The sequence below is a fragment of the Quercus robur genome, chromosome 8 (genome assembly GCF_932294415.1).
Source record: "Quercus robur chromosome 8, dhQueRobu3.1, whole genome shotgun sequence".
Taxonomy (NCBI): domain Eukaryota; kingdom Viridiplantae; phylum Streptophyta; class Magnoliopsida; order Fagales; family Fagaceae; genus Quercus; species Quercus robur.
This window is the reverse complement of record NC_065541.1, coordinates 11,532,468-11,559,324: the sequence shown is the minus strand read 5'-3', so window position 1 is coordinate 11,559,324 and position 26,857 is coordinate 11,532,468. Positions and strand designations below refer to the sequence as shown.

Below are 26,857 nucleotides of genomic sequence, written 5' to 3'. Positions count from 1 at the left end.
TGGCTGATGGTTCAGCCTTGGATGTTGTGGGTATGGGAGATGTTCGGATATTGTTGCCCAATGGGTCTGTTTGGTTACTGGAGAAGGTTCGACATATTCCTGACCTAAGGAGGAATCTGATTTCTGTTGGACAACTTGATGATGAAGGGCATGCAATACTATTTGTTGGTGGTACTTGGAAGGTTACGAAGGGAGCTAGGGTATTGGCTCGTGGAAAGAAAACTGGTACTCTGTACATGACCTCAAGTCCAAGAGACACAATTGCAGTTGCTGATGCAAGTACTGATACAAGCCTATGGCACCGCAGACTTGGTCACATGAGTGAGAAAGGGATGAAGATGCTGCTGTCAAAAGGAAAACTACCAGAATTGAAGTCCATTGATTTTGACATGTGTGAAAGTTGCATCTTAGGAAAGCAGAAAAAGGTAAGCTTCTTGAAAACTGGCAGGACACCGAAGGCTGAAAAATTGGAGTTAGTACACACTGATTTGTGGGGGCCTTCTCCGGTTGCATCCCTTGGAGGTTCAAGGTACTACATCACTTTTATTGATGACTCAAGTAGAAAGGTATGGGTTTATTTTCTGAAAAATAAATCTGATGTATTTGAAACATTTAAGAAGTGGAAGGCCATAGTTGAGACAGAAACAGGTTTAAAAGTAAAATGTTTGAGGTCAGATAATGGAAGAGAGTACATAGATGGAGGGTTCAGTGAGTATTGTGCTGCACAAGGAATTAGGATGGAGAAGACCATTCCTGGGACACCACAGTAGAATGGTGTGGCTGAGCGCATGAATAGAACTCTCAATGAGCGTGCTAGGACTATGAGGTTGCATGCTGGACTACCAAAAACTTTTTGGGCTGATGCTGTTAGCACTGCAGCTTACCTGATAAACCGAGGACCTTCAGTTCCCATGGAGTTCAGACTTCCTGAGGAGGTTTGGAGCGGTAAAGAGGTAAAGTTTTCACACTTAAAAGTTTTTGGTTGTGTTTCCTATGTTCATATTGATTCTGATGCTCGTAGTAAACTTGATGCAAAGTCTAAAATATGTTTTTTCATTGGCTATGGTGATGAGAAATTTGGCTATAGGTTTTGGGATGAACAAAACAGGAAAATCATCAGAAGTAGAAATGTGATATTTAATGAACAGGTTATGTACAAGGACAGGTCAACTGTAGTGTCAGATGTGAAAGTTCAAAAACGTGTACAAAAACACTTTTGAACGTTTAGACCCCCAAAAACCAATTTAATCAACACACGCAATATGTTAAACAACTAGTGTGCGGAAACTTAACATATGCTATAACATGGAATTGATTAAACAACTATCTAAGCCACAACAAAATAAACCACAGCAGATAATGTAAAGGCAGAGATAGAGAGGAAGGAAGATGCAAACACAGCGATAACACCAGATATGTTATCGAAGAGGAAACCGAAGACCTCGGCGAAAAACCTCTCCGCCGCCCTCCAAGCGGTAATCAATCCACTAGAAAATACAGTTGGGATACAAGGACAGCAATAGACCCTCCAAGCCTAATCTACCCAATGCACCTAAGCCCTCCAAGCTTCTTGCTCCAACGAGGTTGCGCCGAACCTTTTTCTTTTCTAGCTTTCCGGATTCCGCTACTACACCGTAGCATCAACCAATGAATATTGGCTCCTTCCTAACTGCTTCCCAAAACTCCAAACGACTGTCTCACAGAGATGATAATGGTGAGAACCAGGTTTGGTATAAAGCCTCTCAAGGATTTGACAATGGAGAGGAAGAGAGTGAGGGAATTTGATGAGACTCTAAGGTAGAGATTGTGGGTGAAACAATCTGGTTTTTCTTTAGGGTTTCTCTCTCAAAATTCTCTCTGGAAGCTCTCTTTCAATCGTGGGTTAAAAGGGTATTTATACTGGAGTGAAGAGGAATGCGAAACGTCAGGTTTTTCCAAAACAGGGGTGGCTCGCGGCTTGACTAAGTCGCGAGTTCCAGTCGCGAGTTAACCGTATGGCCAGTTGTCCTGTTTTGTCCTGTAGTGCTCCAGCTAGCATGACTGTTCATCTTCCAGCATGCTTGGCACGTGTGCATCTTCTGGCGGGTTGAAGCCGCGAGTCCACCCGCGAGTCCCAGCCGCGACACTCTGTTTTCTTGCACACTCTTGAGCAATCTTCACACTATCTCACTCACTACCCTTACAACAATCCCACCTAAATACAGGGTTACTAAATGCTGAATTACAAGCAAATTTGGCACGGAATAAAGCCAATTAGATGGTTGAATAAATTCAACCTTACAAGATGTTACAGAGATAGATCAAAAGAAATCTGAGTTTGTCAACTTGGATGAATTGACTGAAGGTACTGTCCAGAAAAGGGGTGAAGAAGATAAAGAGAATGTAAATTCACAGGTAGATCTGAGTACACCTGTAGCTGAAGTCCGCAGATCTTCCAGGAACATTAGACCTTCACAGCGTTATTCACCCACTCTAAATTATCTCCTATTGACTGATGGTGGTGAGCCAGAGTGTTATAATGAAGCCTTGCAAGATGAGAATTCAAGCAAGTGGGAGTTAGCCATGAAGGATGAGATGGATTCCTTGTTGGGGAATCAGACATGAGAACTGACTGAATTGCCAGTAGGAAAGAAGGCTTTGCACAACAAGTGGGTATACAGAATAAAGAATGAGCATGATGGTAGTAAACGTTACAAGGCCAGATTAGTTGTTAAAGGGTTCCAGCAGAAGGAAGGCATTGACTACACAGAGATATTTTCTCCAGTTGTGAAGATGTCAACAATCAGACTAATACTGGGAATGGTGGCTGCAGAAAACTTACATCTTGAGCAGTTAGATGTGAAGACAGCATTCCTTCATGGTGACTTGGAGGAAGATCTTTACATGATTCAGCCAGAAGGGTTCATTGCTCAAGGACAAGATAATTTAGTATGTAAACTGAGAAAGAGCTTGTATGGCCTAAAACAAGCTCCTAGACAGTGGTACAAGAAATTTGACAGTTTTATGCACAGAATTGGGTTCAAGAGATGTGAAGCTGATCACTGTTGCTATGTTAAGTTTTTTGACAATTCTTACATCATATTACTGTTGTATGTGGATGATATTCTTATTGCAGGGTCTAGCATTGAAGAGATTAATAATCTGAAGAAGTAATTGTCCAAACAGTTTGCAATGAAAGATTTGGGAGCTGCAAAGCAAATCCTTGGTATGAGAATCATTAGAGACAAGGCTAATGGTACATTGAAACTTTCACAGTCAGAGTATGTGAAGAAAGTTCTCAACAGGTTCAACATGAATGAAGCTAAACCAGTGAGCACACCCTTGGGTAGTCATTTTAAACTAAGCAAAGAACAATCACCGAAGACAGAAGAAGAAAGGGACCACATGAGCAAGGTGCCCTATGCCTCAGCTATTGGCAGCTTGATGTATGCTATGGTGTGTACAAGGCCAGACATTGCACATGCAGTGGGAGTTGTGAGCAGATTCATAAGTAGGCCTGGAAAGCAGCATTGGGAGGCAGTCAAGTGGATTCTGAGATATCTGAAGGGTTCATCAGATACATGTCTTTGCTTCACAGGTGCAAGTTTGAAACTGCAGGGTTATGTAGATGCTGATTTTGCTGGTGATATTGATAGTAGAAAGAGTACTACTGGGTTTGTTTTTACTCTGGGTGGTACAGCTATATCATGGGCTTCAAATCTACAGAAGATTGTTACTTTGTCTACTACAGAAGCTGAGTATGTTGCAGCAACTGAAGCTGGAAAGGAGATGATTTGGCTACATGGTTTCTTAGATAAATTGGGTAAGAAGCAGAAGATGGGCATTCTACATAGTGACAGTCAGAGTACAATATTTCTTGCCAAAAATTCAGCTTTTCATTCAAAGTCGAAGCACATACAGACAAAATACCACTTTATCCGTTACCTTGTTGAAGATAAGCTAGTAATGCTTGAGAAAATTTGTGGATCTAAGAACCCGGCAGACATGTTGACTAAGGGTGTCACTATTGAGAAGTTGAAGCTGTGCACAGCTTCAATTGGTCTTCTAGCTTGAGGACAGGAGGATGAGTTGCAGGGATGAGGGACTGTGTTATGGAGGATTGTGGCTAATGTTTGCAGCTTGTGAGCCCTTAAGGGCTAAGGTGGAGCTGATGGAGGAGTTTGCTCGTGTAGCTTGATCAATTCAAGCCAAGGTGGAGATTTGTTGAAGTGGACCGTGTGTGGCTTGAATTGCCACAAGCCCACGTCCACTTATTGAACAAATCCTATTTGTAATAGGATTTTTTACTCCAGCCGACTTTTGACATATATATATATATATATATATATATATATTATGTTTAAGTAGTTGTGTAGCCGTGAGAATATATAGAGAGATTCAAGAAAAATTCCAATTAACCTAGTGAGCAAGCCGCATGAGAGAAAATAGAGAAAAGAGAGGCAGTCAGCTTCTATTCTTATTTTTCCTGTGAGAGAGTGCTAGGGTGTAATTGGGATTTGGGTTTCTTGAGAGTGTTCTTGTGCACTATTGTATTTTTCCCTGATAATAGTGAAATCCCTGCAACTCCGTGGACGTAGGCAAATTGCCGAACCACGTAAATATTGTCTTGTGCGTGTGATTATTTTTCTTTGGCGTGTGTTTTCTCTATTTATTTTGTTCCTCATAGGTTGGGAATTTTGGTTAAATTCCCTACACTTACTCTTTACTTTTAGAGTTGAAGATACAAAAATAGTCAAATAGAGAAGAGGGATGATATGAGATTCATGAGAGAAAGAGAGAGAGAGAGAGAGAGAGAGAGAGAGAGAGAGAGAGATGTGATATGTGATATTGTTTGGTTTTAGGATGGACTCATGTGTGTTGTTATTTGGTTTTGGGCTGAGCTGATATATGGTTAAGGTATGCAAAAATCAATCTCTCAATCAACTGCACAAGAGGAAATTCACTTTTTAAGTGGATCAATTAAAATTTATAATGAGATAGTTCCAATATTGATAAGAAAAAGATGAAACGTAAAGAGAGATAACGACCATTAGAGTACCAAAAAAAGTAAAGATGAGTATTTTGAAGATTATAATTGAATATGTATATATAGCAAAACTCATTCTCAACCCATCACCTTTTCGGGTAGGGAAAATCCTCGAAAGTGGGTTGTCTTTGTCATCCCTATCCTCGAAGAAAGTATATGCCCGTCTCACATGGGTTGTATGCACCTAATGCCTACAAGATTTTTGCTTACAAGATTTTCGCCTATTATGAGTTTTCTAGGTATTACTTCTCCTTTGTTGCTTGCGTGAGTCCAATCCAATTCAACGCCCCAACATTCCAGACTTTTGCAATCTATGCCCAAGACATTCATTACTACTTACAACTCAATGCGGTAACCTACATACAATAAATTTCACCCACTTATTAAGATAATAAGTCATTTTTGTTTTCACTTTAATACCACCACTGCCACAAACATGGATTTTTTTTTGTGTGTAAAATAACACTATTTTTCTAACAATTTCGTTAGTTAGAATCGTTTCTAAACTATTTAGAAAATTAACATCTCGAGTCTTTTAGACTCGAGTTTATTGTAGTAACTCGAGTCTCATGCGTTGGCAGAGTTGATGTGATGTGAAAAATTATCTACGTGGAACTCGAGTCTTTCCTCAAAACAAAACAAAAGAATGTTATCACACACCTTCATCTCCTTACACTCACAACTTCAGCTTCAAGTCTCACCCTCTTCATCTCCTCATGCTCACAGCTTCAGGTCTTACCTTCAATTTTTCACAGGTCTTCACTCCTCACAAGTTTGTATAGCATCCTTCCAAGTCTCACCTTCAAATCCTTCTAGTTTGTGTTCACTCCTTACATAAACATCTCAGCAGGAAAACCAAACCCAAACCCAACAAACGCATCAATTGGAGCCTGTAAAACCAAAACCAACAAACACACTAATCGGAACCTAGAAAACCAAACCCAACTAATGCCCCACCACCTCAACCCGATCATAAACTGCAAACCCAAACCCAACAAACTCATCTCGATCGGAACCCACCTCCAATCATAAACTGCAAACCTAACAAACTCATCCCGATTGAAACCTGCAAAGAGAGGGAGAAAATTCATGGGATTTGATTTGGGGTTTTGACCAAGAAAAAGATAGGGAACGAGATTTGAGAAAGAATCTCAGTTGTTAGCTTTGGCCTTGGAGGCCTAATTTGGGCTTGATCTAAAGAATAGGCTAGATACTAGAGAGAAGAAGAGAGGTTCAGAGGCGAAAAAACAAAGAGAGAAGAGAAAAAAAAATTGTCCATAAGTTTTTTTTATTATTATTTTGGTTTTGTTTTGTGGAACTCGAGTTCCGCGTGTATTTTTATTCCACATCAACTTTGCCAACACATGAAATTCGAGTCTTAAATACTCGAGATATTAATTTTCTAAATAATTTGAAAACGATGCTAACTAACAAAATTGTTAATGCTCTGCCAACACATGAATTAGTTTTCTAAATAATTTAGAAAACGTGCTAACTAATGAAATTATTAGTATATAGAAAAGATACAGGGCATAAGAGAGATTGTTTTTCAAAAAAGAAAAAAATTGAAAAACAACCTATAAAAAATAAGCATTATTTTTATTAAAATTTTCCGCTAACCAAAAATAATTTTTTATTAACAATGTTTTTTTTGTACTACCAAACAAACATAAGATTTTCCAGCAAAACAAACGATCTAGCGTTCGTGTTAAAATGCCAAATAATCCCCACGAACATCAACCTAAAGTCGTAAAAAATACTTGCGAAAAAAAATAAATTTATTTGTAGACTTGCTAAAATGCTAATACAAGAAATCGACAACCACAAGCTAATATAATATTCCGGGCGAACAAATAGCAGCAACCAACACACCACAGAGAGAGAAATTTAAAAGAAATAGCATCCAATAAGATTAATATTGTAGGTTTATCATCCCAAACAACTGAAATCCCCATCAACTTAAAATAACAAAGCAATACCTAATACAAACTAATCCAAATCAATAGCAAACTAATATATGAGGGGTCAAGTAAACCCCACATATATTTATAGCCAGTACCCAAAATAGGTATTATTAGCAAACAAACCCACAAACACCAATCATAATTATTATTAATACCCCAGATCCTTAAAAGCCATGAATCTTAATCTGGTCCTTCTGCACAATCCCAGCCTGAACAAGAAACTGAGACACGTTCTTGCGCTGATCGCCTTGCAGTTGGACAATCTTGCCTAGTGCCTTGTCCTGCACTACATTCCCGTTACAACAGAACTGTTTCTTGATGTCCTTGAGGATCTTGTCGTAGCTGAAAGTCTCCTTGAGGCCTTGCACAGTGGTCAGGCACTTTTTCCCATTTCTCTGCTGGATACGTATATGAACATACCCTTTAGCTCCAGGAGCATCCGAGTCTTTGGCGTCAGCAAATGGGTCGAACGCTGTGGGAATCTGAACTTCTAGATCAACCATGTACGTTTTTTGATGTGAACTTTGAAACTTCCAAGAAAGCTTCTCTCTTTAGCGTAAGTGCACGAAATCTGAAATTGATTAACAATATACATAGTCAATTGCTATTGCTCCAAGAAACAATACCAGAAAATAAATCCCACAATACACGGCCTTAAGGCTCTTAGATCTAATTTAGTCCCCCTTTCAAGAACAACAACAACAACAAAAGCCAAATTTTAGCCCCAAAACTTTGAATCCTCACCAATCTAATCAAGCTCATTTAATGTATTTATTTCCGTCATTCTATTTAATCCAAAATCACCCTTTTGTGAAAGATTGCATTTTTGGATTTCAGATGGGCATAGCATAGTCAAAGTATGGAGAAAACATAAGATCAACCACATATATCTAAACAAAAATCTACACATATATATACATACATATCACCAAACCCTACCAAACTTGAATTAGAACAACCTAGGCCTTATCGCCACACACACATCTGTGTCTTCATATTTCTTCTTGTTAACAATATTCACGAGAGAGAACAAAGGATCATCATAATACACACACACACACAACCTTCAAACAATTTATATGCCCCACTTGCAATATTTTCTTCACAATTTATGTAAACCCCACGAAGCCTATCGCAATAAGATCTTGTTTCCTTTGATTATACGCATGATGATATATATTTAAACCCCCCCAAAAAGAAAGACTTGATTCTAAACAATAATTGCATCTCTAGACCTTAATATCGCACCAACAATCAAATAAAACAAAAGCCAAAAAATAACCCAGAAATCATTGAAACATACAATTTCACAAACATGTAAGGCAAAAAGTTGAGAGAGAGAGAGAGAGAGAGACTCACATGAGATTGTATTGATTATGAGAAAAAGCGAGGAGGGTGCGTTGGGTATATATAGTGGTTGGGTGCGTGTGAGTTTTTCTCCTTGGCCGCCAAGTCTAATAGGTGCTAACTATGGTTACCTAGATACGGGGGACCTTGGATTTGGAAAAGTTAATGTCACACGTGGATGGTGGAGATGGGGTGTTGGAATTTTTGGAGGGTTCAGATTAGTTTGACGTGTGGGTTATATTATTATTTTTTATTTTAATTTAATAGTATTTGGGTTAGGGAAGGAAAAATGAAATTCCTATGGAGTGCGTCGGTTGAACGCACCAGATCGATTGGCATATATTTGTGAGAAGATAAAATTGGGGTCTACAAGAACAATCCAGATTCCACCAGAAATAAAATAAATAATTATGGAAAGAGAAACAACGCGTTGTGTGGCTGCGTGCCAACCAAATTGGAATATATTTAATGGTTTGTGTTATTATTATAGTAAGCCTGAATTTTTTTTTCTTTTTTGTTCTTGAGGTGGTGGTAAGCCTGATTGTCTTTCTCAAAAAAAAAAGAGCCTGATTTTATTGGTAAATTTAAATGAGTAATGTCAATTATTATAGATAATTTTTTAAAAAAAGGTAAAGGAGGTTAAATTTTTTTGAGGAAGTAAAGTGGTTAATTGATACTATTTTTATCGTATACTAAACATAATAGGTTACGAAAATAATATTAAAAATAATATATATATTTTTAATTAGAATACACACTTTTTTTTTTTTTTTGGGTTAAATTAGAATACACACTTAACCTTTAGCATTTAGGGTGTTGAAGAAATTATTGTATAATTTATATTTTTGGTTAATATTTTATGTAAAAAAAATTAATAAAAAAACTCATTTAAACGCATATTCGGAGAACATTAGCCAACTTGTCCTTGAAAGGCAAATATTCTTAGCAGCTAAGGAAAGGTGTAGTGTACACTGTACAGAGTACAGACTACAGTGTACTTGTTCATTGATTCAACCATGAAAAGCAAATATTCTTAGCGGATAACTGATAAAATAAATATGCTTATAAAATAAATAAATAAGAAATACTATATCCGTAATATTTTAACAATATATTATAGATGATTAATTATTACTGGTTATTAGTGGTGAGGCAAAAAATGTGTAGTTGTGAAGGTAGATTTTTTTTTTTTTCCTTCAAATTATTCTTTCTAGTATTTGTAGAAGGACAAAATTTAGCTATGATAACTTAAGTGCTGTTCCTTAGATTCTCCTTTTAAAATTCAGTTACGTGACTACTTAACTAAAACATATACTTCCATCCTATAAGTAAAAATTCACATGGCAGAATTTTAAGAAGAAAACATAAGAAACAACACCTAAGTACTGTAATTAAGTCACACTTATTGTAGAATATATTCTAATTTTTGTTAAGGCAAATATTACGTCTCTCTCTCTATATATATACACACGCAAATATTACGTCTCTCTCTCTCTCTCTCCACACACACACACACACACACACACACAAACCTTTGAGCATATGCTCATGCTGCTCAGAGGCTTTTCTATTTTTTTGAGTAAAGATTAATAACTTGCATTTATTATAATTTAGAAATATATATTTTATTTTTCAAACAAATAAAAAAGAAAAACTTTAGAGATAACAATAATTGTAATTTTTTTTTGAATGTGAAGGGAGAAAATTCTTAAATTTTAGAATTCAAAATTAAATTTGTTATTTGACATTTATGACTCCATTTTTAAATGAAGTTACCCTTCATTAATGAGGGTATTTTTGAACCATATAAAAGCCTAATTGACAAAAAAAAAAAAAAAAAAAAAAAAAAAAAATCCTTTTGTATATAATATAGATATACTCCCCCACTTAAAAAAAGTAAAAATGTTTTTATTTTGTTTGTAATAAAATAAGATATGGAATTACTTACCATAGATCAGCCATATATATACCATAAAGATTACACTATTCAGTGTTACACAATATTTTCTAATTACTACTTTAATATGCTATGCCTATTTGAAATCCAATATCTTTAATAATATGCACTGAACTCCTTCTCCCAAAAAAAAAAAAACCTTACTATAAGTACATAGCTTTTTCACAACTATTGATATGGCTTACTATAAGTACACAACTATTGATATTGAAATCCAATATCTTTAATAATATGCACTGAACTCTTCTCCAAAAAGACAAAAAAAAAAAAAAAAAACCCTTACTATAAGTACATAGCTTTTTCACAACTATTGATATGGCTTAGTTTATGATATATGTATAATAAAAATGGTGTTAATAGTAAGTCTATATAAAAGTATTGTAGTTGTAATTAAAACTTGACACCTGAACAAGTAGTGAAGAACTGTGAAAAATATTGTGTCTTTAACATTGCTCAATTAATTGACCATGATTGTGATGTAAAGAGAAAGTAATCTTGTAAGAAAGATTAGTAGATTATATATGCTATGTCTACAACATTTCTACAACATTTTTACAACAAATTCTAAGTGGCAAGTTGTTACTGGTTGTTTTTGTTGGGGCAAAAAAGTAATCTTAGTGTTAGTTTTAAATTTGAACTAATAACAACTAACCACCCATGATTTGTTGTAAAAATGTTGTAAAAATGTTGTAGACGTAGCATTTCTCCTTTACACGCAATTGAGAGATACATTTATTAAAAAAAAAAAAAAAAACTAGAAAGACGGAGCTCGTATAGAGAGAGATCTAAATAAAATATATGCAAGATTTATACATTTTAATACATAAGTGATTACCTTTTTTTTTTCTTTTTCTTTTTTTAAGTGAATACATAAGTGATTTTTAGCTAACTTTCAATTTTTATTAACAATAAAAAAAAAAACATTTATATATTATTCTTTCTTTTATTTTGGTATGTAAAGATGCTGTCCCGTTATGATAATTGTCGTGCACTCAAATTCTCTAATCATGTAGATCTCAAATTTTTTTACTAAAACTTCAAATACAAAATCGATTTTAATTGAAAAAAATTAATTGGCCAAAGACATCGTCACCCACTCTCATATTCAAATTTCCCAGGTTTTGTAGTTGTAAACTTGTAATTTGCAAAGGCTATGGTGATAGAGACCAGACTTGCAATGCGATTGGGCACCTCAAAAACACATGTTCCATTGCTTCTTTCTTCAAATTACTTAGGAAACTTCGTGGACGATACTGGAAGCCTTTTTTGATTTAGACTTCACAGGTCGCTAGTATTTGCATGCTAATTCCCATATCAATATCTCTAATGCTGCACACATTTACCTCTGGCTATAATCTTGTGTTTAACATTACATAAGATAATGGATCGGAATTGATGGAATGTGTGTTTTTCAAACGCTTAATATTTAAAGTGAATTCAAAATTTTTACTATTAGAAATTTGGTAGTAAAATAATAATAATAATAATAAGTGAAAAGTAAAATCAACAACTCTCATGTCACTAAGCGATTCTTTCTTAGAGTGACAAATGGCATCATTATCTTTAACACCTCATTAAGGTGGGTTTGGCTCTTGGCCCACATTCAGCCAAGTGGCCAAATCTTAGCCAACCCTTTTATATGATTGAGGACCAAGATGCTTCCAAGTGGTGCGATACTTTTGGTTGAGTTTATTTGTGAATTTGCAAAAAGGAAAAATTGATTGTAGAAATGAAGACAATATGGAGATAGAGAGTGAAGAGTGAGAATAGAGAAAGGCTATTATAAAAGGTTGTTCTAAAATCCGTGTGAAAGTGTATACAAAAAATAAAGGTAGACAGTCACTATAATTTAATTTTAGGCAGTTATTCAACCTGAAAATCACTTCACAGCTAACTTTGCTTTGGTTGACACGAATAGACCTTTAAAAAAATGCAGTAGTGTGATTTTATAACTTTGCTAGATTATTCTTAAACTTATTTTAATTTTCTGTTATTGTAGTGTCTATTTGGATTAAACTTATTATATTGGCAAAAATAAGAATTCGTGCATACATCAAAATTATTTCCTAACAGCAATTGGTCCACGGAAATGGGGATTCGGCGGATCCTTCCAGAGAAAGTAATAAAAAGAAAAAAAAGCGAATGGGACAAAATAAAATTAATATAAATTTTTATCACATTTTAGTTTGAAAATATATATGATAACATTTTCTGTCCACTCAACAAACCAAATCTAATAGATACCAAAAAAAATTTTGGTATAGCAAATCTAATAGACCAATTTGGTTATTTCTCTAACTTGAGAGATCAAAAATTTTCAGATAAGAAAATGGATCAATTTAATAGGATAAATTGCATCAAATTTCCCGTAAGCTTTATCAAGATTTCTTGCCATATAGGACGTTGTATGCATGACACTTCACCTAATGCTTTCTCTTTCGCAGCCGAGGATCTTATTATGGATTTTTTTTTTTTATATAACTGAAAATCTATCGAAAACAAGACTTTGTTTTTATTTGAGATTTAGGCGTCTGGAGGACTAAAGCCATTTTTCATTACTCAAATTAATTAACAACTCATTAGCACATTATAAAGAAGTAACATTCATAGTAACCATACAAAAAAGTGCATGAGATTTTCGATGAGCTAGCCTATTTATTGGGTAAAATCTTTCTATTAACCTTCTATTAGTGGAACATGCACCGGTTGCAATCAAGTAATGTGGAAGAACTATTAATTGGACTTGGAAAAATAAAGGTTCAAAGAGTAAACTTTACTAGAAAAGTTTGGACTATTCCGCTTTTTTCTTTTCTTTTTTTTTAATAAAAAAAATTTCCACACTTACAACGATGCATTCTAAGTTTGAACCATTCATGCATGTGAATCCATGTGTTTTGGCATGAATATTTGAAATTCATGCTACTCAAGAAAACACGGACGTGCTTCTACTTTCACGGGAAGATTTAGGGAGTGTTTAATATATGCACTTAAAAACATGTGTTTTTTGTTTGAAAACATGTGTGAAAATTAGTGTAAATGAAAAAGTGTGTGAAAATATATATAATATTGTTTAAAAACTTAAAACATGTATTTGAGTGAGTGTACCAAACAGGACCTAAAATTCTGGGCAGGAAATCACTTCTTAATTCAAAAAGTCAGCCGTACGCTGGCACCTGAGCAAATGTGATGAAAATTTACATGTGCCTCCTACGAGCGCACATTGGTTCTCAGTCAGAAACCCTCCCAACCTGCTGTTGATGACCAATCCACCAGGTTCAAAGCACACGTAGAAAGGCCAAATCATAAGCTATGATACATTAAAGAAACCGTAAATGAGTTCTTTTTTATTAACATTGACTACATGACACAACACAAAGCTGGCTGGTAAGGACAATGAATTGGATATGCGCCATTATACATCAAGATAGTATTTAAAGAGGGTGGGGGTTAAGGGCAGTAAAAGTTCATGCAGTTTGGTGATCTGGTAAGCGTTTCAGGTCCATCTCAACTTGGTGGATCGTCCATTGCATATTTTCCAATTTCTGTTAGGAAATCATGACATATTAGAATTGCCACAGGAGCCAAGTAAATCACAGCATACAACATATTGATATTACCTTTACAATATCATGGTACTGCCTTGCAATTGTATCAAAGTGAGGATCTACACCTTGATACTCACGAAGACGTGTAACCTAGAAAAAAAAGAAGTTGAATCAATAAAGAGAGGGACAGGAAAGAGGGTCAAACCATTTAGGTACAGTTTTGCATCATAGGTTCCCCAATTGAATTTAACCACATGGCTGTATTGATCAATGCAACAAAAACAATGTCATCTTTTTCAAGAACAATTAAATTCAACTATGTAATTCATGGGTCAATTCAACCACACGGCTGAATTTAATTGAGGGACTTAATGTATAGCACCTAATAAATTGCACCTAACTTTGACCTAAAACAGATTATGATAAGGGGGATCAAATAGGAGGCATGCCATCATCAGACACTGGCTTAGCAAATCTTCAGAATGATACTTGGATTTGAAGTAAGAAAAGGAACGGAGGAACTTACTGCTTTATTATATGCAATTGAAGCTTCTTCTGTAGCCTCAAGAAGATACTTCCTAAAATAGACTCAAACTATTAACAATTTTCCCTCAGCCAAACTCGGCACTTGCAATCAAGAAAGTATTTTTATGTAGTACCTTATTTTATGAAGTGCTGGTATTGACTCCTGAGTATAAGTTTCAAGCAGGAGAACATTCTCCAAAACCCTGAGAAGTGATGGCAAAAGTAACATCTATTAGAACAGGGACTTGGGCTGGCAAAAATTACTGTAATTATGAAGCAGTTTTTGTGCATATAAAGCAATCTGCTAACATATATTATATATACAGGAGAACAAATGAACACCATAATGACAAATATTGGTGACTGATGTTTGTGTTCAGTATATTAATCAAACCACCAAAGTATGCTGAAGGATCACAAGCAAGTCAGCAATAAATACCAAAAAAATGACTAAAGATTCAATGGCTAAAGTCCACAGACCTTGGCAAGTGTCAAATACTGCAAAGTTGTATAGAAAGAAAGCTGCAACGTAATCTACAGCTATACAGTTTGTTCCAAAAAGCTCTGCTAGGCAATCATATTGTATGTTCATATGAATCACAGTGTTATTTGAAATATAAAAGGAGTAGAAAAAAGATAATCCATCTCTTGTTTCATACGTGATCATCAAAAGAGTTGCATTAAGAATGCCAGTACAAGGGATCTGAATTGCACCATCTTAGTTGTCAAGCAACACTTTGATCCAAAAAGCTCTGCTAGGCAATCATATTGTATGTTCATATGAATCACAATGTTATATGAAATATAAAAACAAGTAGGAAAAAAATAATTTATCTCTAGTTTCAAAAGTGATCATCAAAAAGCTTGGCAGCATACATATCATTTAGAATCAAAAGAGTTGCATTAAGAATGACAGTAAAAGGGATCAGAACCACATCATCTTAGTTGTAAAGCAACACTAATGGCACAAAACAGATTTAAAATTACAGCAACTGGCACAACAGACCTCAATTTTGCGCTCATGGTCTCACACCTTTTGCAAAGCCATGTTTTTTGCAGATCATCCTTTAAAAAAAGTGAAAATACTGTAAGTTCAAGGTCAATCCAAGAAGGAAAAGAGAATCTTATATAAACAAAAACAGAAAAAACTAATACCAACAAAACCTAACTATTGAAGATATTAACAAATTTGAAATACTTACATATTTATGTTGATGTTGTAACTTCAAATCTTTAACAAGCTTAATAAGAACTCCAAGTATCTGCTCTAAGACCTAGTTAGGGCCCAGAGAAAAAGGGTCAAAATCATCATAGAAAAGTTTTCCTAGTAAAAAAGGTGCATGGAAAAAGTCAACATTATATAAATCTCTCATTCACATACATTATAGTATTCAGCACATTTTCTATCTGCAGCATAGAGATCCTCTCGCAAAGCTGCTTCTTCCCTTTCAATCTCCTCAATTATCAACTTTACCCTGATAATAGTGAAAGTAAGATAGTGCAGTAAACTAAGGCCTATAATGTTTCATCAGCTCTTTTTGCTAGGTATTCTCTATCTTTCAAGTTCCAAACCATTTGTCTCTCTGACTATATTTTATTTGTTTGTCAAAGTTACTTTCTTGTCAAACAAATTTGAGAGCAGCCAACACCTCCCCCCCACAAAAAAAAAAAAAAAAAACACACACACACACACACACAGGTAAAAGTGACCCAATATTATCTTTAAAAGCCAATTTTAGCTACAAAGCTTCTGTCACCGTCTTGTTCATTAAAGAATCCAAAATTCAAGAAAGTAAACTGTTGGGGACCTCACATATATTCAGGCCACATTACATTTTCCTGAGAGTAGAAGCCATCCCCTAACAGGAATTTTTTTTTTTACCAATAGAGCTAAAATTACATGTAAAACAATACACTAAAAATGGTTAGCAGAAAAAATATCTTTAGTTAGAAGAGAATGCTGTAAAGAATTGTATGAGAGTAGCACAAACCTTTCTGGAAGCCGTGAACTTGAAGTTTGATGCCCAGATGACGAGTCTGCATCAACGCAGGCAGGGTAATGAGATGCACATAATCATCACAAATGTAAATATACACACAATTGACACTGTGCATCAAACTGTTAATACAGCCATTGTCCTTGTATAGACTATAATGGAAAGTCCTCAGTCAACAGTTTAATTCACAGATCACATCTGTTTTTTCACAGGGATATATAAACACTACTTATCACCAAGAAATAGATCAGAGACACGCATGTCATGAGGATATGCATGGGCTATTTTGGACTTATGTGAGAGAGAGAGAGAGAGGCACTAATATAACCTACCAATGTCATCCATTACAAAGGCATCGGCCAACTTTTCACATTTAGCTTTTAAACGAGCCTCAATCTCACGAGAAAGACACATCTGATATTCTGTCACATCCTACAATTTCAAGTCAAAGGAAGTTCTCAATTTCAATTTCCAATAAAAAGGTTGACATAACAGAATAACATAAAGAGTCGATGTTCAGAGCTGAGAAATGAGAAATGACAAAAGAAAAACATCACAACTGTTTACACGCCTTCCAAATAGGGTATCATACCACAGATAATGGTGTTCTTTGAAGTTGAGTTTGCCATAAATAAGCAGGTGTGATTCCAAGATAGCGATTAGGAACACCACCAACTCCAGGTTCCACTGCATCACCAGCACTAAGAGCATTATTTGTCATACTAGCAGTGCTATTTGCAGTTGTGTAATTCATTGAATTTGAGCTTGAGCTGATTGTGAAACTGGTAGCTGTACTATCAAGGGAGCTTCGTGACATTATACTGAGTTTTTCAATGTCATCCTCATGGATTTCACCATCTTTGGAGATAAGAGGAAGCCTCAACTTTTGAGCTGCTTCTGCAATGACCATTCGATGCTCTAATGTCTCATATACCTAAAATCAGATACACATCATGTTCATGTCAATTCCACATGTGGAAATTCCATGTAAGAAGAATAACCCCGTTGTCTTCTGTACACATTGGTATTACACACATCCACCATAATTAAATGGACCATCATAAAGAAATGATGCAAATAATGACATGAAAGAAAATCATTCATGAAAAACCAAAACCCACAACCTCTCTCTTCTTGATTTGTTGATTGTCCTTCAAATGCAATGCAAGTACATAAGAATAAATTATCGATTCTCCAAAAAGCTTGAGCTTTTACGAAGTGGTGAATTTTATGCTTTAATAAAAAAATTTAAACATTCCCTCACATGTGAGCCTAGACTCCCCCTTTAACTAGAGATAGGGTTCAAACTTAGCCTTTTAGGAAATGATGAATTTAATCATTTAACCATAATTCTAACACAAATAAAGTAGCATACTCACTAATGTCACAAACAAAACGACACAATTTTTATCTCCCAATACAGATAATCCATATCAGATTCACAGAATCCATATCCAATCCTAAAACACTACTTCACAATACAAACTTCAATTTCCTATCTACTGACAACATAACACACCAAATGTCAAAACAAAATGAATTGAACATTATATATATAGTATCTGCATTGCTCTCTAATAAGAACTTTCTAAACTATAAAATCAAAACCTGAGGGGAGTTTATCAAGCCGAGCTGCGGGTATAAACCCTGAACATCGCGAATTCCTCCCAGATTACCCACCGAAACTGCCTGCTGATACTCCTCCAGCATCGCCATCGCCTCGCAATAGATCGCCTACTCAAAAATCCACCACCAAACCAAAATTATTTCAAACACATTTAAACAAAAAAAACATTGAAAAAGAAAAGCAGTTAAAAACCTAACCATTGCTTCCAAGTATCGCAACCTTTCCCTTGACATTTCCTCTCTCGCCTAACCAAGCCATTCAAATTTCAATATCAATTCAAAAACATGAATTTTCAAATAAGGAAAGGAAACGAAATGCAGGTTTGTGAGCATAATTTGAGTACAATTTTCTGAGCAACCAAACAAGAGAGAAGGAGAGAGAGAGTACGAGTTGGAGGTCGAAGAAGGCCGGTTTGGGAACGAGAGAACCATCGGGAGCCAAGCAATGGCGTTCCAGCTGATCGATCACCTGTGCCACGTCAGCCGGCAAGTTTTGCCCTCCTCCTCCTTTCACCATTGTAGTGTACGAAGAAGACGGTTTTAGATCCCAGAAACGGTGTCGTATCTTTCACACTTTGATACAAGAAGAAAGAGTAGAATAACTATAACTACTACAGTGTTGCAACCAATAACGATTCAAAATTTCAAAGCCTTAGATAAATTTACTAATTTAACCCCTTACATAACGGGTCAGGGGGGGCTGTTTCGTATGAGGACATAAATGTAATTCTATTTTTTTTCAATTTAAGCCACCTTAATTAATTAATTTCAATTATTGGATTTTCAAATTAAAAAAATCGGCTTCTTCTTCTCTTCTCTCTTCAAATTCGTAATATTTCTCTCTCTCTCCGATTAGGGATTTTTGTGGTTTTGATGGAAAAAGGAAAAGCTATAAAGACCGTTACAAATTCCTTGGAGAACCTAGATTTGAATTCCAATTCCAATCCTTCGAGGGAAATCACCACCAATTTCCAATCCTCTAGTATGTTCTCTCTCTCTCACTTATTTCAAACTAATAATCATAGCTTCTTCCAATTTATATGTTCTGTTTGGTTGCTGAGAAAATCATGGAAAGTAGAACGGCATTTTGATAGCTGACCATTGGTTTGAAATAGAAAAGTTATTATTTATTTTATTATTATTTTTTTTGTATTTTAAAAATTGTTTTAGGAGCAAATAGAATGAAAGTCAAGGCATGGACATTTAAATTGAATAATTTACTGAAATTTAATGATTCATGTTACTCTCTATAGCACGCTAAAACCGAAAATTTTTAAGTATTTGTTTGAACTTATTGAGTTTGTTCATAACAGGATTACTCGAGAAGAAAAAGACTCCGACTTTGGTTAGCTTGTGCCTTGGAGTTGTAGGGAAGCATTTGGAGGATGTAATTGAAGACTTGGATGAGATTGCCATCAATTTTCCCGCAGATATTAAGGTCGCGCGATGAACTATTCTCAATTTTGTATTTCTAATATGTTTGTAATGAGTTTAGCATATATGTTCTATATATGTATGAATGAATGTATGTATGTATGTATGCATAGGTTTGTGTAAGCAATAGGGCTTCAGTCTGTGGAGGGATGTTTTATGTAATGGGTATATGCAAACATCACTTTCAAGTACATGTAGTGTCTACATGGGAGTCCCACATTCATGTACAGATAATTTTTACTGTCTTTGGCTTTTGGCTTTCTATTGTACTAGTAGTGCATGCAGAGAATTTGTGTTTTCGGGGTGGGAGTGTAGGAAAATTAAATGTTCGTTTGTGCTTTTGATATTCCCTTCAATCTTTGAGCAAATACGTGTTTCTCAAACTGCTCAATCATATGTGCTTTCCCTTCACTGTTATGAATTTATCTACACCTTAGGAGATATTTTAAGTGTGTGTGAAAGATATGATTAAACAGTGTAATAATTTTAGACTTGAAATGATATTAGTTGTAATATAAGATTGTTGTCTATGCAAAACCATGAATATTTAGTCCCACAAGAATCCAGAGTATGTTGTGGAGAGAAGAATGTGAAGGATGATAAGATGGCAATAATTGGGGACAATTCTAGGCAGATGGAATAAATATTTATTATGTTTATATGCTTTTGCATGCCTTAAAACGTTGCCTGTACAGCATATGAGCCAGTCCTATCTTGGTAGGGCACATGCCTTAAGTGCATAAGTGAAGATTTCATATTTCTAGCGAAAGAGAATTTGAAAGGCAAATAAATTATAGGATTGTAGATTGAAGTGGGTTACTTTTTAGGTTTCTAAGACTAGAAACTCTAGCGGAAAAAAGTCATGCACTCATATATAAAGGCCTTGTTTCTTTGTGCTTGTTTTCTTATTATATAACATAAAATTACTCACAATGTTGGCAGAGTTCCATGTGCTCTTCAGCCACTGGCAACCTTATTCTGTAGGACTTAATACCTGGGGCTGTATTACATTAAGGAAACTTGAAATGAGAGAGAAGAATGAACATAGTAATGTGAAACTGACTCATGTATATGTTATTACAATAGAAAACTTTACACTTCAGGTTAAAACCAAGACCTAAACTATATACCATTAAAGATTTAAGTTTGTAAATTGTAAGATTTGTAGCAAGACTAACTTCAAGATTTGTGAAGTTGTTGGCTCTGAAAGGAAAGAGGCTGAGTAAGTCACACCGACTCCATTAAATGAAAGTCATAATTGATAAGTTTACAGATTCTTGCTAAGATCCTTATAGCTCAACTAGCACCTCATGATATTTTTGACGGAGACATTTGGGCTTCAAATATCCCCTCCCCAACTGTTGTAACTATCAAAATAAGTTTAAAGATTTCCTAATTTGTGTGTGCTACATCAAGTCTTGTCACCTTGATGAATTCGCTTGGTGAACCTCTTTTTCTATTGGTACATTACACACGCACCCAATGGGTCTTGAACCCTCGACCTCACTTTCCATCCCATTATTATGGGAGGAGGAAGTGCCAGTTGAGCTATAGCTCATTGGCCAATTCACTCAGTGAACATATTGAACTAGGCTGGGTTTTTGTTTTTGACAATCGTTGCATCCTCAAGGTTTTCAATGTTGCATATGTACAAGTTTGACATCCATCTAGCCAAAAAGAAAAAATTGGCATCCAAGTCTAATGCTTAAAATCCTACTGTTCATTTATAATTTCTTCTGATATCATTAAAAACAGATGGCAATGGCAGCAATTGCCAGGAGGAGGAGGCTACTAAATGATGATGTTATCATCTCTTTGGCTGATACTTCCTGGGAAATTCTTGACATTTCTGGTTCAGATGTCTCTGATTTTGGCTTAGAAAAAGTGGTTGAAATATGCAAATCTCTCCGAGCTGTGGATATAAGGTACAAAAATTTGAATTTTCTCAATATGAATTCATATCTTTCACATTATATGGACCATCAGATATATGGCATGAATAATGGTTGAAATTGGTTGAAATATGCAAAGGGAATGACTTTATTTATGTACTTTAGAATTGATCCTTGTTAACTTAGTATTTTTTTCACTTTACATTAGACCATTAGAGATATGACAAACTGATGTGGACAAATAGACTACAAATGGAACGTATTTTATGTATGAAGTAGATGACTTTATTCTCAAAAATCTATCGTTATCAATAATATCATGAGTTGTATATTCTTTGTTAACAATCTCAGTGATAATTTATTAATCACAGTGGCTAATCAGTAGAGATGGGCTTTGAGAAAGCGTAGGTCTCACCAATATCTATGTACTCCTTCATGACTTCCACTTGATCAAATTAATGAATTGTTAGATTTTGTTTTCTTTATTCTCATATACGTTTAGTGTTCATTTCACCTTCTTGATTCATAATGGGCTCAGTGCATAGTATGCCATCAAATATCTATTCAGTTTGGGAGGCTTTAGTTAAATTGACCTGGTTTTTCTTTTTTGCAGTCGGTGTGATAAAATTACCACCACTGGTTTTTCTGAACTTGTGCAGAATTGCCATTCACTAGAGACATTAAGATGCGGGTACACTCTTGTTCTGTAACTTTTTAAGCTTTTAGAAGTTTCAGTTTGGCTAATTCTAAAGTCTGAGCTTCGTTGCAGAGCCTTTGATTATTTGTTTTGTTTTAGGATGCAACTAAATTAATTGCACTTCTTTTTCTTTTCATTTCATAACAACTGAGAGTAGAAGGTACTAATTTTAGTTGATCTTGGTACCTGTTCTAAGGTGCATTGATGCTTAAATCTGGTAACAAGATCTTCTATAGTTTTTTCAAGAAAAAAAACTCTAAGCTATTTTATATGTGGACTATATTGGATGAAAAATGCTTTGTTAGTACGTTGGTGCATCATGAAACTTCAAAAAAATAGAACAAAAGCACTTGTTTTAAGTTCCTTAAGGATGCGAGAGAACTCACACTTTTAAGATTTGGTTGATGCCTCCTACAATATGGAATTAGCTTCATGAAATAAAGATCTGTGATTAATTTTGTAATCATAAAACTTTTGATTTGAAATCTTCTATTTATTTCATCTGGCCGACTTGAGTTGGCCTAAGATATCAGATTTTGACTAGGGGTACAAACCTACTAACAGGTTATGAACTGAAGTTAATATTGCAGAGGTTCCCCAAGGAGTGACTACACTACACGGAGATGCTTGAGCATATTCAAACCAAAGCTGAATGATGTGAATGGTGATTCATGGGAGGAACTTGATACCATGGAAATTTCAAATGGTGCAGAGTCATTACGCTGGCTTGTGTGGGTATGACTTACTCCTGTATGATTCTTTTCTTTGTCCACTGTTTGCCAGTTTTTTTCCCTTCCAAAACTATTCACATACTTTTTTTTTTCCTGCAGGAAAAGATTGATAGAGATTCTTTGGAGATTTTGTCCACTGAATGTCCCCGCATTACAGTAAATCCCAAGTCATCACCCTTTGGTTTCAGAGGAGCTGCAGTTCCCAGGGAAGCATTACAAGGTATTACATTGGACGATCATGTTGTCAAGGATATTGATCCCAAAACATGGGCAGTGTGTGGGTTCAACCCAAAGACTGTCTCTACATCTCATTCAAGCCCCACCGAATTGTCTGTTGCTGAAAAATTTAGACTTGCCTTTGTGGAAAGAGACACTCGGTTAGCCCCAAAGCGAGCAAAGAATGCAAGGCAACATCAGCGCCGTGCTGAGAGGGAGTTGATGATGGCAAGTACAAGGGCCAAGGCAGTAGCTCTGGCCTCACAAGCGAGCAAGTCTCTAAAGAGTTGGAATTAATGTCCTTACGCACAAAATGTTATATTATGTTTTATTACTCTGTGACGTGCCAGCTTTTCCATTTCTGTTGCTTTTGATTGTACAATGACATTGATTTTGATGAAAAAGTGCGGGTTTGGAGATGGAAGTAGTTCGGAACAAACGTGTATGCTGGCCCTTCATGCCATATGAGGAAGAGGGTTTAATTCTCCTGCTGTATTTAGTTTTGTCATCAAAACACCATGTCAGCTGTATGCTGAACTAAAATCTTGCATTTATACCATTAATATAGTTTTCAAGTATTCAAGATGTTCAGCCAATTGCCTTCCTAAAGAGAGAAGTATTCAAAATGTTGATCCAAGGGGTGTATCTCCTCAACCTTTCACTTGGTAAAAAAGATAAGTATTCAAAATTTATAGTATGAAAAGTGGCAGAACATTTTTTTTTTAATAGGTAAGAAAAATTTGCATTAAAATGAAACTACTCCATCAAAGAGATGAAGTAAGCTTAGGAAACATGTACAAGCAACAAAGGAAAACAAAACAACTTATGCACAAGAAGAAAGTGAATCTAAAAACAGCAGAATGAATTTCATAGAAGTGGGAAATTTCCACGCACAAGACTAATCAAACAAAATGGTCACAAACAAAGTTAAGAGCTTATCCCCAGATAGCATCGAATACTCAAACATGATTATTTCCCTCCCTCCAAATAATCCACATCACACAATGTGGTACCAATTCCAAACATTTTGAAGAATGCTTCACCAACCAATTCCTCAAACCAGTCAGTAAGTCAATAACTCTCTTAGGTAGAACCCAAGAACCACCAAAACATCTAAAAGGCAAAGATTCATAATTGACATACCTCACAATAATGTAGGAGCAGATGATCCACACTCTCCCCATCACTTCTACAAAGGCAACAACAAATCAACAATCCATAATAGTGAAACCTCTTTTCCTTAAATGATTTGTTGTGAGAACCTTCCCCCATGTAGTTGTCCAAACAAAAAAAGACACGACGTGGAGCCTTCACACCCCAAATACTCTTCCAAGGAAAAAGTAATAGAGCTAGATCCCCTCAATAAACCATAAAAAAAATTTATATCAAAATCCTCCTTTGACCCCAAACACCACCTCATCTTATCTTCACCCCAAACCACAAAAAGTACAAGGAACAAAAAAGAAAAGAACAAAAGAGAAAATTAAATACAAGAGAGAAGAATACTAAAGAACAGAGAGAGGGAGTCACTAGATGTGAGTCCCCAAACTTGAGACCAATTAAACAAAGAACCACTGAAAGAGGCAAGCAACTGGACTCTCGAACTATCCACATCCATTTGCCTATTATGCTCCCTCCATATACACCTCATCAAGCACAATAGAACTAAATTCCAAATGTCTAATGAACTTCCCCAATCAATTCCACCAACCAAAAAAGAATATCCAATACTATTCTTGGTAAGACCCACGAAACTCCAAAAGATCTTAAGGAAAAACACCATAACTGATTAACCTTAGACAATGAGAAGTAAATGATCCAGAGTCTCTCCACAACAATGATACATGGCACACCAGTCAACAAAAGAAAAAGCCCTACTTCTTAGATTGTCATTTGTAAGTATTTGACCCCAAGCTACAGTCCAAACAAAAAAAGAAACTCCTTGAGAGGCCTTAACTCTCTAAATACCTTTCCAAGGAAAGACTACGGAGGAGGAACCTCGCAACTCATTATAAAATGAATGGATATCAAATTTCCCATTCTTCTTCAACTTCCATCTCATGCAATCCCCACTTTTAGTTGAAGGGATATTAGATTCCTAAACATGGATGAATTCCACCACTAAATCCAATTCCCGATCATTCAAATCCTAAGTGAAACAAGCATCCCAACTCCTCTCCCCCCACTCCCTGTCTTGTCAAGGAAATCTTGACAAAAGCCCCTCTATTAAGGAAAATCTAATACAAAGCGGGGAAAGCCACTTGAAGAGGTTGATCCCCAAATCAACAATCTTGCCAGAATCTCAATCTATTCCCCACCCCAATCTCAAACAGATAATGTTGGCTAAATGCCTCCCAACCCATTCAAATACCTCTTCATAAACAACAACCATGCACACCCCTACCCAACTTAGAAGTCCATCTCCTCATTCTTCCCCAAATCTTGTAGCTACCACCCTCCTCCAAAGCCATGTCTCCTCAATCCTTTTTTTTAATATATATATATAAATAACGATATTTCATAAATCAAAAGCTCCAAGTACATTGGGAGTGTACATGGAAAGGATTACATCAAGAACGGAAATTACAATGATCAAGCATAACAAAAAAATTAGAGCAAGAAAAAGAATTGAAAACAGAACACCAAGCAAATAAAGAGTGGAGGAGGAGATATTTAATTTTATGAATCGACCGTTTTGCCCTCTTAAACCATCTATTGTTCCTCTCCCGACAAAGACACCATAACACATAATGTGGGACAGCTTGCCATAGGTCTATATTGCGCTGTCTACCAAATGGACCTTGTCAAGAAGCATAAATTTGCAACACTTTGAGGCATCACCCAAATCACACCAAAAAGGCTCCAAACCATAGACCATAGCTCGAAAGCAATGGGACAATGAAGAAGAAGATGGTTTACCAACTCCCCACTTCTTTTATACATATAACACCAATCCATGATGGGTACACCCTTATTCCAAAATCAATCAAAGGTCAAAATCTTGCCTAAGGCGGCAATCCAAGAAAAGAAAGCAACTCTAGGAGGGATGTTTGAGTGCCACACAGGTTTCCACAGGAAGAGGTTGTCAGGGGTCGAGAAGAGGGATAAATAGAACTCACTAACCTTAAGACCCTTATTCTTTGTCGACTTCTAGCAAAGTTTGTCTTGCCCTTCACCAATAAAGGTCATAGAGTGTATAAGATTTCAAAAAAATCAAATCATTCCATCTCCTAATCTTGGGGCTCTCTATAGAATTGAAGATCCCAAAGTAGTCGCTGATTAGGAAAAGACATGACATCCACAAGATAGGAATCCTTGTTATAACTAAAGCTATAAAGTTCTGAAAATGCCTCCCGAAGAGTACAACCCCCACACCACAAGTGATGCCAAAGTTTAATTCTACTACCATTGCCAACTTTGAAGATGATGGATTTAGAGAAAGCTAGCTAGCCTTGTCTTATAGCTCTCCACAGACTAACACCATAAGCAACTATTACTTCTTTTGTACACCACCCACACCAAATATTCCCATACTTGATCTCGATAACCCACCGCCAAAGGTGGTTTGTCTCTATGTTGTACCTCCACAACCATTTACCAAGTAGAGCTTGGTTAAATTTTCTCAAATTCTGCACACCTAAACCACCAGACTTCAAGGGGCTACACACCTAGGCCCAATTAACCAGATTGAATTTGTGGGACTCATCAATACCAACCCATAAAAAATCCCGCTAGAGTTTCTCAATGCAATTTACAACATCCATCGGAATAGGAAAGAGAGATAGGTAATAAGTAGGCAAAGTTGAGAGAGTGCTTTTAAGTAGAGTAGCCTTACCACCTTTTGATAAATACAAATGCTTCTAGCTTGCTAATCTTCTCTCCATTTCTTCAAGAATAGGG

General features: G+C 35.8%; 3 protein-coding genes across 4 annotated transcripts; 1 reads left to right on the top strand and 2 right to left on the bottom strand.

The window, feature by feature from the left end:
* Positions 1-6,912: 6,912 nt before the first annotated feature.
* On the bottom strand, positions 6,913-8,436 carry LOC126694591 (protein translation factor SUI1 homolog 2-like). Of its 2 annotated transcripts, none has more exons than XM_050390947.1 (2): positions 8,350-8,436; positions 6,913-7,561 (listed from the first exon to the last, which is right to left on the bottom strand). In XM_050390947.1, the coding sequence occupies exon 2, from the start codon at positions 7,491-7,493 to the stop codon at positions 7,155-7,157; it is 339 nt and encodes a 112-aa protein (XP_050246904.1). In that variant the 5' UTR covers positions 7,494-7,561; positions 8,350-8,436; the 3' UTR covers positions 6,913-7,154. The 2 variants fall into 2 exon arrangements, with proteins under 2 accessions (XP_050246904.1, XP_050246905.1); XM_050390948.1 differs by lacking the exon at positions 8,350-8,436 and adding an exon at positions 8,294-8,348.
* Positions 8,437-13,611: 5,175 nt separating this feature from the next.
* LOC126694590 (AUGMIN subunit 4-like) lies at positions 13,612-18,592 on the bottom strand. Its single transcript, XM_050390945.1, has 13 exons — positions 18,376-18,592; positions 18,186-18,233; positions 17,970-18,095; positions 16,954-17,295; positions 16,694-16,793; positions 16,356-16,401; positions 15,746-15,839; positions 15,567-15,638; positions 15,371-15,429; positions 14,499-14,567; positions 14,366-14,417; positions 13,912-13,989; positions 13,612-13,836 (listed from the first exon to the last, which is right to left on the bottom strand). Exons 1-13 carry the CDS (start codon positions 18,502-18,504, stop codon positions 13,759-13,761), a joined length of 1,293 nt encoding a protein of 430 aa, XP_050246902.1. The 5' UTR covers positions 18,505-18,592; the 3' UTR covers positions 13,612-13,758.
* Positions 18,593-18,777: 185 nt separating this feature from the next.
* LOC126694589 (uncharacterized) lies at positions 18,778-23,548 on the top strand. Its single transcript, XM_050390944.1, has 6 exons — positions 18,778-18,969; positions 19,301-19,425; positions 21,177-21,346; positions 21,927-22,004; positions 22,601-22,745; positions 22,841-23,548. The coding sequence occupies exons 1-6, from the start codon at positions 18,861-18,863 to the stop codon at positions 23,252-23,254; spliced, it is 1,041 nt and encodes a 346-aa protein (XP_050246901.1). The 5' UTR covers positions 18,778-18,860; the 3' UTR covers positions 23,255-23,548.
* Positions 23,549-26,857: the final 3,309 nt, after the last annotated feature.